The sequence below is a fragment of the Carassius carassius genome, chromosome 20, assembly GCF_963082965.1.
Source record: "Carassius carassius chromosome 20, fCarCar2.1, whole genome shotgun sequence".
Taxonomy (NCBI): domain Eukaryota; kingdom Metazoa; phylum Chordata; class Actinopteri; order Cypriniformes; family Cyprinidae; genus Carassius; species Carassius carassius.
The window spans coordinates 30,398,857-30,413,937 of NC_081774.1; the positions used below are offsets into that span (position 1 = coordinate 30,398,857).

Below are 15,081 nucleotides of genomic sequence, written 5' to 3' on the forward strand. Positions count from 1 at the left end.
ATGTCAACATTGAAACTGCAATATTTAATCCAGGTATCAATTAATCTGACAAAACACACAAAAAATCTATTATCTTCCATATACTATATAAAACTTAATGGTTTATGTTTTAGCTGTGTGCTCATGATACATTGTAGATTAATATTCAGACTGCTATTAAATACATCCGGCCACACTTTAGTTTTGGAACCAATTCTCACTATTAACTACAAGCTTTGACTCAAACTCCTCATTGATAGTAAGGTAGTTGATAAATAGGTTTGGAGCAGGGTTAAGGGATCTAAAACATGATCATGCAGAATAAGGAACTGATATGTGCTTTATTAGTATTAAACAGCCAATATTCTAGTAATATGCAACTAGTTAATAGTGAAAACAGGATCCTAAACTAAAGTCCTCTGGGAATGTTTGGGTGCCATCGAGTCAGATATGAGAGTCAAAGTGGAGTGGCAAAACACGTTTTCTTTTTTATTCCAGGAAATAGTCTCTATTAATGAAATATTAAAGCTCTCAGCTGAACAAATTCTAGTATTAAATTAAGATATTTTAACAACAATCTAAGCATGTTTAAGTTTACAAGTTTAAGATTGTGAGAAACAAACAGGTACAATACAAAAGTGCAAAATGTAACAACATGAGAGACAAATGTGAAACAGGACTCAAAAGCAGCAAGTTGCTGGCTAATATTCACACGAGATGATGATGATGATGATTAAGATCATCTATACATAACGAATCATGGCTTACTGAAGCAGGCTGTGAATCTTCTGGCTGTTTGCTGTTAGAAGTGCTGTTACACAAATGTTTTAATGGCTCATGATCTCACAGTGTCTCAAAACAAAGAATAAAAAGACTCACCTTGACACTTACTTCCTAAACGAGCCTCACCAAACACACAGGATAACACAAGAGAACGATCTTCACTCATTTAAAAACGATCATAAACTAGACACTGGAAAAGGGTGGAGTGATGTGTTGCTGGGTGTTAATATGTGGCCTATCAGAGCACAGCTACACCTCCGTCACAGCGGCTGGTGATCATGTTGCCGATCTCCGTCCACGTGTCCAGGTGGGGGTCGTAGATTTCGACTGAGTCTACAGTGACCGGTGCTGAAAAGTCCCGGCTCGAGGTCCGACCTCCCACCGCATATAACAAACCATTAACGGCTGCAAGCGTTACCCCAGCGCGCGGGACGGCCATCGGCGCCACCTCCACCCACTTCTCCTGAAACAACAGAGACATGTACTGCATTAAAACCAGAAGTCAAACATTTGCACACAGGGTTAAGTTTTTGAAAATGTCAATCGATAGATGTTATAAATTCACTGTAAACCACAGCTTCATGGGGCTTATTGCTTTTATAAAACGGTTATTCCATATACATAGTAAGGCTTCACAGAATAAAACAGAGCAAATAAAGAGTAATGATATTAATAAAAACAGTATTCTTCCACCAAACAACATAGTTCCTCAGAAACAGGTGTGGTTCCAACAAAGTAGTTGCCGAGCAACACACAGAAGTAAACAAAGGTATGTGTTTGTAGAGTGATTTACAACAGCTTCAAACGCGGCTCAACCAATCAGAATCAAGGACTGGAACTATCTGTTTAATAATAATTATAAAAATTAGGGGTGCACCGAAATTTCGGCCGCCGAAAATTTTCGGCCGAAATGGCATTATCGGTTTCGGGCCGAAATAAAAAAACAGCCGAAAACGTAATCCGAAAATGAATGTCACCCGCCCCTCCCATCCGTTCGCAAGCGCTTAGGTTTCACTCACGGTCGAGCTGTTATCACGCGTCTGCCTATCAAAGATTAAGCATGTCAAAGGGCTGTCACAATCAAAAAAAAAGCTTGTCACAAAAGCTGCACAATCGATCGGACCAACCAACACAAGTTTCGAAAACGAAAATAGGGAATCGATTTTAACGGCCTTCTCTCGGAGCGCGTCCAGCTCGTCACTATACGCTCGCAGCGAACGCGCGTCACACAGCAACTGCAGGTTCTGACACACACACACACACACACACACAGCCTATTAGTGCATAATATCAATGTAGCCTTCAGTAATGTTTTTCATTGATGTTATGGCAGTCCACATTGCTGACTTGTGCGCGTCTCAAGCGCCCTCTTTACGTTCGCCCTAATGCCTGTTTAGTTGTCGGTGGATTTGCCTATATTTGGCGTTGAAAAACGGATCAACGCCAAATATAGGCAATTTACTAACGATTCAATGAACACTTTGCCTTTGTCTCAAAAATCGAACAGGATATTTTTTTTCACAAAAGTGACAGCCCTATACGAGAGGACACCAAAGTTGCAATATGTAGCATTTGTTCTGCAAAAATCTCCAAAATTGTGGATTTTTTTGCACAATTTTTAAAAAACTATTTTATTTGATGGAACATAAAACTTGAAGAATAATTATTATTTATATTTATTGTTAAAAATATTTTAATTTTTGTTATGTAACTGTTAATAAAAGTTTGATTATTATATTGTGATTTTTCAATTCAGATCCATTAAATCCAAGCAATATATATATACGTTTTTAAAAGAAGCCATTTTCGGCTTCAGTTTCGGTTTTCGGCCAAGCGCATCCTAAATTTTCGGTTTCGGTGCAGAATTTTCATTTCGGTGCATCACTAATAAAAATGTTATTCTACATCCTGGCTAGTGTTGTCCTCCAAATAATGTGCAATATGAAGGATATGCTATACATTATGTGCAGAAAAAGGGTCAAATATATTACATTCCGTAACAAAAATCAACTGTTGGCTTAACATTTTAAAGCTTAAAGTTAAAATTACTAAAATAAAAATCATAAAACAAAAACAAAAGCACACACACTAAACATAGAATTACTTTTTTCAGACGAGTGTTTGTTCTATCATATTAACATCAATGAAGTGGAAGGCCATTTCCGCCACTGGATAAAAACAAAATGTTGGATTTTTTTTTTCTCTTTATTAAAGTTTAGTTGAGTTTATTTCTCACAATTCAGACTTTTTTTCGAAGAACTGTGAAATGTATATAATATATAATATATATATATATATATATATAATGATATTGCAATATTTTACAAAGTCACAATTGCAATTTTATGACTTGCAATTACAAGATAGAAACCTGCAATTCTTAAAAAAATAAAAATCAGGATTGTAGACGTAAAAACGCGATTACAAGAATGAATGTCAGAATTGTGACATAATTATTATTTTTTTATTCTATGGCAGAGAAAAGCTTCCATACTTTACTGGTACTGCTCTCATAAAAATACAATTCTTTGCGTTGCATGTACAACTGTTTAATGTCTATCAAGAAATATTTTAATAAAATGTATCAAGTCATGCTCCGTCTGTTTGATGCAAAGGACAAGCCGCATTAAGTTTAAATGCGTTATTCACTGCACAGACGCACAGTGCATGGACCAGATTAATCAATAATCAAATTCATCCAGTTATTTTCATTATTGATTAGTTGTTGCAGCCCGATATAGATCAGACTTTATGGGGTTCTAACCTCCTCCAGGCAGTACTTCTCCACTGTGTCCAAAGATCCAAGAGCCTCATTCCAGCCTCCTACAGCGTAGATGCAGTTATTGAGGCTAGCTACACCCACATACGCCCGCCGGGTCACCATGACAGGCAGGGCGCTCCAGCGGCGAGAGATGGGGTCGTAAACCTCAGCCGAGCGCAGCTCTGTACCCTCATCACTGATGCCACCGATCACATAGATGAAGCCTGGAGCAGACGCACAACATACTGAAGACATTTCATATTTCCACAGTGCACTGAAAGTATGCACGAACTTGGTTACCGGTTAACATTATTTAGTGCTACAGCGATGGTGTATTTTTGATTGAACTTATTATATACGAACTCATTACATAAAAGATTCCAGAAATTAGGTGGACAGTTACTTTTTATCGATTACATGCAAGTTTGGGACGACATAAGGGTGAGTAAATGATGACAAAATGTAATTTTGGACTTGTGTACCTTGCAGCTCACAGCAGCCAAAATAATATCGAGGAACAGCCATGCTCCCAATAACCTCCCATTTATTTTCTTCCGGGTCATAACGTTCCATGGTCTTCCCGATTTCTGAGCCAATCCAGCCACCTGAAACCATGACCATTTTTATGCAAGATAACATTTATTGCCCTCATCATTGCATTGCGTTGACCTTGGCAGGAATGTTGCTAAAAGCGTTGACAAATCACATGGTGTTACAGTGAATCTGAACAAAAACCCTGACAGTCTGAATGCATAAACTCATCCTGCCGGAAAGCATCTGCATTTGCGTACCAAGTGCGTAAAGAGCTCCATGACAGGAACAAACTCCGACCCCACAGCGTGGATAGTTCAGAGACGCCACTGCTGCCCACTGCTTGGTCACTGGGTCATACCGCTCTGTGCAGTCGAAAATCATGGAGTCCTTTTCTCCTGTGCAATAAATTAAATTAAGTTTATGCATTTAGCAGACTAACAATTTCCTACTATCTTGTGTTCCCTGGGATTCGAACCCCCAACCTTGCGCTTGCTAATGCAATGCTCTACCAGTTGAGCTACAGGAACACAAGAGACCAATTAGATAAAAGCATCCCAAATCATGTTGCAATCAGTTTTCCAAAAAATCCAGATAAGTCTGCTATTTACGGTAGAAATTTGTAGTGCACACAAAACCCACTGCGCACTGGATGAAGATTTAATAGAACAACAAACATTAATTAAAACTGAAATACATACAACAAATATATTCTGAACTAAACAACTAAAATATTCTGGGGGCCTTTAAACTGGGCTGTGGCTGGACACAAAATTAACCAAGGGTCATGGTTTCAGCTAATAATCTTCGAAGAAAAAGTCACCTGCATCTCGGATGAGTGAATTAATACAAACTTAAATTTTTAAGTCTGCAGTCTAGGTATAAATAAGAAGTAATACTGATATTACTAGAAGTACAGGTGTTTTTCAAAAATAATATTATATAGGGGGTGCAGCCAAGTAGTTTTTTTTTTTTTTGCATGGTTCCTAATATTGATATGTGGCGACACTACAGAAAAAACCCACGCGCTTACCCCCCACTACATATATCATGCCTTCCAGGACGGCCACCCCGAGTCCACTGCGGGCCTGATGCAGGGAAGACACGGTGGTCCAGAACTGACTGAACGAATCAAAGCGTTCAACGCAACTCAAAGCCCGACTGTCACTCCATCGGCCGCCCTGCAGACGAGTGTAACCGCCTGAGAGACACACGCAGAAAGATATTGAATTAGACAAACGATTAAGACGGGTATCACACCTGCATGCTCACAGAAGAGTTCCCGTACCAATGGCATAGAGATACTTGCGGGCTTTTCTCCGGGGCCGGGCCTTGGCCGTCTGCAGAAGGCTGAAAGGTTTGCTCTCTTTAGGGGACTTGTTGACTTCAGTGTACTCTCTCAGAAGGGTTTGCAATGCAACTCGCAAACTGAAGTCAGAAATACCTGCAGGAGAAAGTCTGGTTACCAATGTGTGCGCAAAAACAAACATCATAATACAGATACTTCCAAATCTCTAAACTACGATTAGATGAGCCACATTGTAAAATATACGAGATATGTGCACCTAGACATACATCCAAATCTAGAAGAATACATCGAGCTGCTTACCAAACATTGACAGTCTGATTGTGCTGATCCACTTAAAGACAGTGTTGAGGTGGTCAGACAAAAAAAATGTATCATCTACAACAGTGTAATTAGAACACTGTACTAATTATCTTTCTTATTACTAATTACTTTCTAAATCCCATATCAAACACAAGACGACACAGATAGACATTAAACTGCTCTTTTAATTCTTAATAAATAATATAAGACTGCATCAATTTTACTTGAACTGACTAAAGTATTTAAAGAGATAGTAACATTAAAATTAGAAGTCAGATTGTTAAATTGTAATGTTAAATACACTACTGTTTTATTGACAACGTTTTGTAGTCTATACAGTATTTATGAATTTTTGCAAATCGCTTTCATAATAGTGCTAGTTAGCAAGTTTCACAATGAATGAGGCTAAAGTTAAGAGTCTCTCAGAGAGCGGCTCTTAAGAGAGGGGCGGGGTCAGCAGAGCTCATTAACATTTAAAGGAACATGCAACAAAATGTGCTGCTGTAGACAGAGCTGTTTTTGATAGTGTAAAAAGTGTTTTACACTCCCATTAAAATTTTTTAACCAAAGTATGTTATAGACTTTTCATTAAGACCCTAAAGAATCATATCAACTTGTGGAAAATGGGCATTTGATGACCTCTTTAATCAATTTTAATTTAATTTCTTTTTTTCTTTTTCTGTCCTTATGAATTTTTATGATCATATAGGGTGGCCATATGCGCCGTTCATACGGGACACGTCCCGGCCAGGATTTTAATATTGCCTAAAACATCCAGAGCAGTTTGGCCAATAACATGCAGGTATTGTACATACATAATCGACCAATCGTGGGGCTGCGTGTGAGAAGGTGAGATCTAGAGAGAACGATCAAAGCGATGCAAATATGCGCACGTGTTTGCAAATCCAAAAAAAAACGTGCACCTCAATGCTTCAAGTCCAAAACCTTTATTATAGCTTGTCAAACACTAAAATATGATATAAATGAGACCTTATGAAAAGGCTCAAATTCTTTCCTCAAAATTGAAGACTTGTTTTCAGAACTTTTTTTTCAAGTTTTTTTGAATTACCATTGTATATGAATATATATTTTAGAATAACTTGCGATGCCTATATTATTTGTAGAATATTTAATTCACATTTTTTAAATCCTTTTAAAATGTCTCAATGTAACATTTCTGTAAATTATAACCTTGTCAGCCAACGTGAAAGTTTCTTCCTATTATGTCCATCTAATCAGAAGATACAAACATGAATCCTGAGCGGAGAGGAGCACTAAAGTGAAACACAGCATCTCTCTCACCCTCGATGTACTTGTAGAGTCTCTGAGGAGACAGCAGCGGGAAGCGCACCGGCTCTAGGACTTCCACCACATGCTTCTTCCTGTGCGGCACGTCATGGTGCAGCCAGTCCATAGCAGCTGTGAACACCTGATACTCGTCTTCGATCCTGAGCTCCTCACTGCGGAGCAGCTTCACCAGCTGATCTTTAGACAAGCTTGAGAACTCTTCTGAGACGCACACCTGACTCCAGACACAGGATGCAGGGGTTTTTTAAAACCACTTAATACTGACAGTCATGAAGACTTAATATTTGGAGCCCTACAAAAATCACTAGAACAAAAGTGGGCATTACTTAAAGAGTCGGGTAAAAAACTGAAAACCTTTACTGTTGCTCATCAAACACTGAAATACAAGTGATGTCTAGAAAATATCCAGCCATGTAAAATGAAAAATAGAGACATTTATTGAAGAAGATACAAGACACAAGAAACCCTTCAAAGGTGATTTTAGTTTTGGGAAAAGCCAGAAGTCGTAATTCAAGTCAATTGAGCTCCTTCGTGCAAAAAAAAAAAAAAAAAAAAGATCTGTAAGAAGATTTTCTGTCAGGTTTCAGGCCCCACCATAGCACAGAAACTGCAATTGTTAAAATACCAATGACCTGCTTCTTGCGTCAGATCAAGGCTGCATCTCATTGCTAGTTTTACTTGATCTTAGTGCTGCGTTCGACACCATAGATCATGACATACTCATAGATCCATTACAAAACTATACAGGTATTCAAGGGCAGGCTCTAAGATGGTTTAGATCCTACCTGTCCGATCGCTCCCATTTTGTTTATTTAAATGGAGAGTCATCTAATTTATCACCAGTAAAATATGGAGTGCCACAAGGATCTGTCCTAGGTCCTCTGTTATTTTCAATATACATTTTGCCCCTTGGTAATATTATTAATATGGGATTAGTTTCCTAAGTGTATATCTCAACAAGACCAGATGAAACTTCTAAATTATCTAAGCTAAAAGAGTGTGTTAAAAATGTAAAAGATTGGATGACCAATAATGTTTTCCTGTTAAATTCGGATAAGACAGAGATATTTCTTATTGGACCGAAAAAGAGTACACAGAATCTCTTGAATTACAGTTTGCAACTAGACGGATGTGCTGTTACTTCCTCTAAATCTGGGTGTTATATTAGGCATCAACTTGTCTTTTGAAAATCATATTTCCCATGTTACAAAAACAGCATTCTTCCATCTTAGAAACATTGCCAAGCTACGAAACATGTTGTCTGTTTCTGATGCAGAAAAGCTAGTTCATGCATTCATGACCTCTAGACTGGACTATTGTAATGGACTTCTAGGTGGTTGTCCTGCTTCGTCAATAAACAAGCTACAGGTAGTCCAAAATGCAGCAGCTAGAGTCCTTACCAGATTAAGAAAATATGATCATATTACCCCAATTTTACAGACTCTGCACTGGATACCTAATAATGTCCATATCAGTGTGAAGTAATGTAAAGTAGTCGACTGCTTGAATTTGTCGAGCTCTTAATCATGTAGGACTTCTAAAGTTTGTAATAGCAGCTAAGGCACCTTGATACCAGCTGTCATTATTTTATCACACCGTGCTCCTCGCCTGTGTAATTCATAAATGATCATTTATTATTCAAATGACATGCAAACTTTTAAACCTAATGTTTTATGTAAAGATAACAGGCTGTTACTAATAGTAGAATGTTTATTTGTATGTCAGAACATGAGCTCTTGAAGCTCCGCCCTCTTCTGAAAAGGGGGAGGTGAGCACCAGCTCATTTGCATTTAAAGGGACATGCACAAAAACAGTGCATTTTGGCTCAAACCTTAAAAGTGGCCATTTTAAAAAGCTATAAAAAATGATCAGTGGTGTATTTTGAGCTAAAGCTTGCATACTCATAATAGGTCAAGTTATGAAACTTACAGGATGTTTTAATGGTATAAAAGACCTCTTATATATCAAAAGATCAAGGCATGGCACATTTAAACCCATTTATCAGAGTTAAAAGAAAAAATCTCAATGCTGAGAATATTTGAAACAGAAAACTTGCAACAATGAACCCACCTCTAGAAAGTGGACATGGATGTAGTCTTCAGTGAACTGTAGCAGCTCCATACAGGCGATCTGCTCCAGAAAGCGATAGATCCCCACACAGTTGGATGGGTCCATATGAGCCCGCAGGAATTCTCCACATATATCCACCACCTCACTCAACTGCAGCATGTCTGCAGCCACCATCAGCTCCTGCACCGTGTCCACCGTCACGTCTATAAAGCCTGGCAGGAGCAAAACAAGCGCTTTTCTTAATATGTTTGCCATTCATTCACCAGCAAGAGTTTGGGAAATATGAAGCTTTTACATTGCACTCTTATACACACTGCAAAAAAGGCTCATCTTATGTAGTCTTGTTTCTAGTCAAATTATTAAGATGCATTTACTAGACAAGCAAAATTACAAGATATAAAAAAAAATGAATTGTGCATTTTGCTTAAAATAAAGGGGAGCAAGTAAAATATTCTTGTTTTAAGAAAAAAAAATGTAATCCATGTGAGAATAAAGGCTTTTTATTATTATTTTCACTAAACTTTTAAATGCCTTGGAGTTTAATGTTTTTGATAAATTAAGAAATCCCACATCCAAAGAGCACTGATTAATGCACTGACTGTATATTTACCCCGTAGCATTTTTTTGCATGTTTTTGACTGATGGACAAACACATGTATGGCACCAGCATACCAGTGTAAATAAATTCTAGGAGAATTTCAAAGACATCAGCTTCCACTCCAGCGATGCGGACCTCCTCCTCATGGGCTTCACTCATGGCTCCAGAGAAGAGAGCAGTGAAGTATGGGCCGCTGGCAGCCAGCACCAGCTTGTGGACCCCAAACACCCTTCCGCCCACCAGCAGCCGCACATCGCAGAAGTCAGACTGCAGGCGCATTTTGTTCATCTGAGCCAGCAGGAGCCCAGCATGTCTGTCGGAGGAGAACGTCCCACGATGGCTCTCGGGATACGACAGAGATGGACCAGCGGAGGACATGATGATTCCAGCTGGACACCACAACAAGACCCTTTTACCTTTACACACACAGAAACATTTAATACTTCTAAAAATGCATTTATAACAGTGAGGCAAACTATTCACAGCTGACCTGAGAAGGCCTGTTTAATTGAAATGGGAACTGAATTTGAGAAAGCAAGCGAGCAGAATTCAAATGCAAATTAGCTGATTTATTTTAAATGTTACATTTGACTGCATATTATAAATTAGGTCTCGTTTATTTATTATGCTGGAAAGAAAATTGCACAAAATTATTATAATCAAAATTTATAATAAATGTTTAACCACCAAAATGGAACATAAAGATATCAACACATTCAAATGTATGTCATGATTTACATTTCTGCTTAAAAAGTTTACATCCCCCATGCAAATTATGCAAGATTTTAACAAAACAATAGGATCATAAACACTGCATGTTATTTTTTACTCAGTATTGTCCTGAATAAACTTTTTCACATCTCTTTACTTGAAGTCAAGACTAAATAAAAACTGAATTTGCACGAATGAACTAGTTTAGAAGTTTACATACCTCTGATTTTTAATGTGTTGTTACCAATGATGATCAATTGTTGTTGTTGTCTTAATTTTGTGATTTTGATAGTCGAGCTGTGCTTATGTCCTGCACACTCTTTATTTTAATTTTTTTTTATTTAATCCCTTTTCAACACTAACTGTATGACTTTGAGATCCATCCTTTCACACTGAAGACAACTAAGGGGTTCATACACCACTTAAACAAAAGGTGCAAACATTCACTGATGCTCAAGAAGACAATAAGTAAAGTAAACTTTTAAACAGGACGATGATTATGTACACATTTTTTTATTTTTTTGTTAGAATATTTTTTTAATTAAGTACTGACCTTGTAAGGAAAACCCTGCAAGGGTTATGTATATAAACGTATAAAATTTGATACAAAACAGCAGTGGACAGTTTGTAATGCAGTTTAACGCAGAAAGCGGTGAGCTGTTGTGGTTTGGGCTTGACATCTAAAACACAGTCCAGTTCAAACCACAACAAACATCCTCACGCGACGCTCAAATTGCAGCACGCGCGAAAACCAAAAGCCCAACAGACAAAAACATGCACAACAGACACGAGAGCATCCGACTGAGCATACTCACATCTTAATTTGGTTGTTTTTTCTTGTGAATTTATCCAAATGATCTGGGATAGAGCCACTTCCGCATGGACATCGAGTTCTCCTTCATCGACCTTTCAGTCTGACAGACCTGACTGATCGAGACACGACCGTGGAAGTAATATTCAATATTCAAAATTCAAGTGACATGGAGAAACGTATAGATAAGATGATAGGAAACTATAGAATAAAGTATTGAATAAATGTAATGCAATGTAGCCTAGTGTATGTCGGGACAGGAGACATGAAAACAATTATTAGAGCCTAAAGGAGTGCATTTGGCTATAATACGAAAAACAAAAAAATATATATATACACACATATATACATATATATATATATATATATATATATATATATATATATATATATATATAATAGGAGCAGCATTTAGTATTCAAAAGATAAAAATTAAAAAGTTGATTAAAAAAACTGAAATTAATCATGCTGTTGTTTTGATTTGCCACATCGATGAAAACACCTAATAACAATAACAGAAAAAATATAGATAGATAGATAGATAGATAGATAGATAGATAGATAGATAGATAGATAGATAGATAGATAGATAGATAGATAGATAGATAGATAGATAGATAGATAGATAGATATACCATCGTAATAAAGCAAAAACGGTACAAAAGTGTCAACATCACTGGAACAATGAAATTAAAGGAAGGCATTTATATTCAATACAAGAAAATAAGGTATGGCTATTGAATGAATATATGAATAAGACTAGGGCGTACAAGTTTAAAAAGCTTTTATTTATTATCCAAAAGTGTTTTGTGAATGGTGTGGACAGAATAACACAGTAAAACCAGTGATTTATGTTGAAGACAGAGAAATATCATTGTAGGAAATGAAGAAGACATGAGAAATCAAATTAACAATTAGAAATAACATTAAGAACATATTCAATTCAAAATGTAATGGATTTCCTGGAAAACATGGGTCTGATATGAAGAATGTAAGGTAGGCCTAGAGATATGAACTAAAAACTAAAATAAACAATCAAAAATCCTAATAATGTTTTAATAACCTTTCTTTTGCGCTTTAAAGAGCACTTTCTAAATCTGTTGATTAACATACTAAAGCACATAACTAAACTGTGTTTGAAATTTCAGATAGAGACAGAAAACCGAAATGTTCTCATTTCTCAAACTATTTTTTTTATGTTTTAATTGTAATGTTTTAATTTTATGTTCTTCTTTAGCTGAAGTATATTGGAGATATTGGAGGCCAAAGTGTAGGATATTGTGCTGTTTTGATTCTCACACATTTATCTGTCAAGAATGATCAACCTGAAACAGTGCTGTCACCATCATCACTATCTGTTACTGTTAAAATGATTTTTGTATTTAAATTTTACTTATAACGAACCAGATAACGAACAACAGATTGACTCGTTCACGAGTCAAGAGCCGTTTCTGTCAGACGCGTCCGATTCGAGAACCGAGGAGCTGATGATACTGCGCATGTGTGATTCAGCGTGAAGCAGACTGACACAGAGCGTCTGAACTGAACTGATTCTTTTGGTGATTGATTCTGAACTGATTCTGTGCTAATGTTATGAGCGCGGGTAAACAGAAGGCTTGAATCAAGGGCAATCATCGCAAATGACGCCATTACTTCGAGCGCAAAAGAACCGGTGAACCGTTTTCTTCAACCGGTTTATTGAATCGAACTGTCCGAAAGAACTAAGGGTGATCCGAAAACTGATGAAACCGGTTCTTGACTCGTGAACGAGTCATTATCTGGCTCGGCTCGGTGTTCATCTTCAGTTCTCTCTTCACAGCAGTTCAGTCAGTGTACTGTTTGAGTAAATGAATTACTCCGGGATATTGGTTTGTTTGAACTCAGAGGGAGTGTCAGCCACATTAAAAAAAATAACAGCTTAAGTCATTTGTGGATTAATGCTTATTGGAGACGCGAACTGTTTCAAACGATTCAGTTTGATTTGGTGAACTGGTTCAAGAAGATCCGGTTACATCGAATGATTCGTTCAGGAACCGGATATCCAGACTGCTTTGTTTTGAACACTCTCACAACAGACACGGAAGAGAAGACAATGCTGAATAAAGTCGTAGTTTTTGCTATTTTTGGACCAAAATGTATTTTCGATGCTTCAAAAAATTCTAACTGACCCTCTGATGTCACATGGACTACTTTGAAGATGTGTTTCTTACCTTTCTGGACATGGACAGTATACCGTACACCAGAGGCGGCCTTACCTATGTTTCACTCGTTTCAATTGAAACGGGCCCCGCCCTCCAAGGGGGCCCCCAACAGAACAGGAAAATCCCATTCATTTTCTCCCTAGGATATTGATTTTCAGACATAATGTCTAAAGTGGTTTCCAACACGTCGCTCGCGAGAGTAGCTCGTGACCTGATTGGAGGTAGCTCGAGGGCCGTTCAATATGCGTCTTTTGCACGCTCAAGTTCATTATTTCAAATAATTGAAGCGACGCGCTAATTTTTTTCCAAGCGCAACAAGTCAACATGAAGGATGGGGGTGCACCCAAACTACGGGTGTTTTTTCTAAATAAATCTTCTAGCAGAGCTACAGCAAAGCGTTTTTCGGTGGTGGAAATCCATTAGCTATTAAAACTTCTCTGTCGTTGTGGAGAACGCATGGTGCATAGCAACGACAGACGCCACGGGGGCACGGGAACCGAATTTTACTATTAATAATAAAAGATAAGCTAATAATGTGCATTGTAAATGTCAGTATTTTGTCTTTTTTTGAATCATTCTTTCTATAAAAATGATTTAAAGGCTGAAATATGCTAGGTTTATCTTTTTATAAAAACTTTTTTGTCAAAACTTTATTTGAACGTGTACATGTTAGATAACATGTTGCAAGACACTCCTTTCAAATTTGGCCATCATTTTTAATGTTACTATTTTAATGTTCATGTAAACAAAAAGTGCATATTGATGGTAAGTTTATTTGTTATTTGGTTTTCTACATAAAACTTGGTGAATTGATTTTATTGTGTAGTATTAGTACTTTTTGAACAGGATTATGTGATAACCATGCTCATTTTGGTCACTATAATCATGAAATTACATTTTCATACCATTTTATCTCTAGTTATGATGCACTATAAAATCAACAATAATTATGTGTTTTTACAGTATAATATTTTGATATATATAGCCTATGTCAATTAAGGGGGACATATATAGGCCTACAATAACTCTTTTAGGTCTAAAACAGTTAGCATAGTTGTTAATATGAGAGTTATGAGACATTATTTAAGAGATTTAATTATTGCATGAGTAGCTCTCGGCCACTTTCATTTTTAAAAAGTAGCTCTCAAATGATCTTCTAAAATGAGTGAGCCACAAATCCGTGAGTACATTTTACAAACCCGTGGGAACGGATTGCGAAAGCGTGGGCATGGTTTATGAATTCGTGGGTACAGATTTCAGAAACTGCAGGCACTGTTTACAAATCTGAGAGAGCGGGTTAGAAACTCGTGGGTATGGTTTATTAATCCGTGGGCACGATTTGTTAAACCGAGGGAACAGTTTGAGAATTCGTGAGTACGGTTTAGGGCGCACGGATTGCCAAAACCGTCGTCACGGATTTTTTAAAAATTATTTTTACTTACACAGGTGACTTCTCGGGCTCCGTAATACGGCAAGTTGAGGGGATGTTTGAGCTGTTTTTTTTTTTTTTTTTAAGTCAGCCCAGACAGCTGAAAATATAGCTACTGCACAAATCAAATAAGCAGTGATGTTGCCCTGCGTGAAAGGGCGAGGCTTATTCCAACGTAAAATGCTGTATTGTATATAGTTTGTATAAAGCTGCCTTTTAATGAAGCTGAAAGTGCGAGTAATAAAATAATATGATGCAAACCAACAGGAATCCTTGCTTTTTCTGCTCTA

The 15,081-nt window shown here is 37.3% G+C and overlaps 1 protein-coding gene across 2 annotated transcripts; it reads right to left on the bottom strand.

Moving 5' to 3' along the window:
• Positions 1-743: 743 nt before the first annotated feature.
• On the bottom strand, positions 744-11,288 carry ipp (intracisternal A particle-promoted polypeptide). Of its 2 annotated transcripts, none has more exons than XM_059502494.1 (11): positions 11,166-11,288; positions 9,714-10,055; positions 9,042-9,253; positions 6,966-7,185; positions 5,343-5,498; positions 5,088-5,255; positions 4,315-4,452; positions 4,006-4,128; positions 3,527-3,747; positions 906-1,225; positions 744-865 (listed from the first exon to the last, which is right to left on the bottom strand). In XM_059502494.1, exons 2-10 carry the CDS (start codon positions 10,015-10,017, stop codon positions 1,001-1,003), a joined length of 1,767 nt encoding a protein of 588 aa, XP_059358477.1. In that variant the 5' UTR covers positions 10,018-10,055; positions 11,166-11,288; the 3' UTR covers positions 744-865; positions 906-1,000. The 2 variants fall into 2 exon arrangements, with proteins under 2 accessions (XP_059358477.1, XP_059358476.1); XM_059502493.1 differs by having other exon boundaries at positions 744-853; positions 894-1,225.
• Positions 11,289-15,081: the final 3,793 nt, after the last annotated feature.

Bases quoted from the DNA above. Each gene is read 5' to 3' on its own strand.
- ipp (XM_059502494.1), bottom strand. From the start codon at position 10,017: ATGTCCTCCGCTGGTCCATCTCTGTCGTATCCCGAGAGCCATCGTGGG. The intron at 5,256-5,342 runs GTACGGGAACTC...TGTGTCTCTCAG, and splicing joins CAAGTATCTCTATGCCATTG to GCGGTTACACTCGTCTGCAG. The intron at 1,226-3,526 runs GTTAGAACCCCA...CTGTTGTTTCAG, and splicing joins AGAAGTACTGCCTGGAGGAG to GAGAAGTGGGTGGAGGTGGC.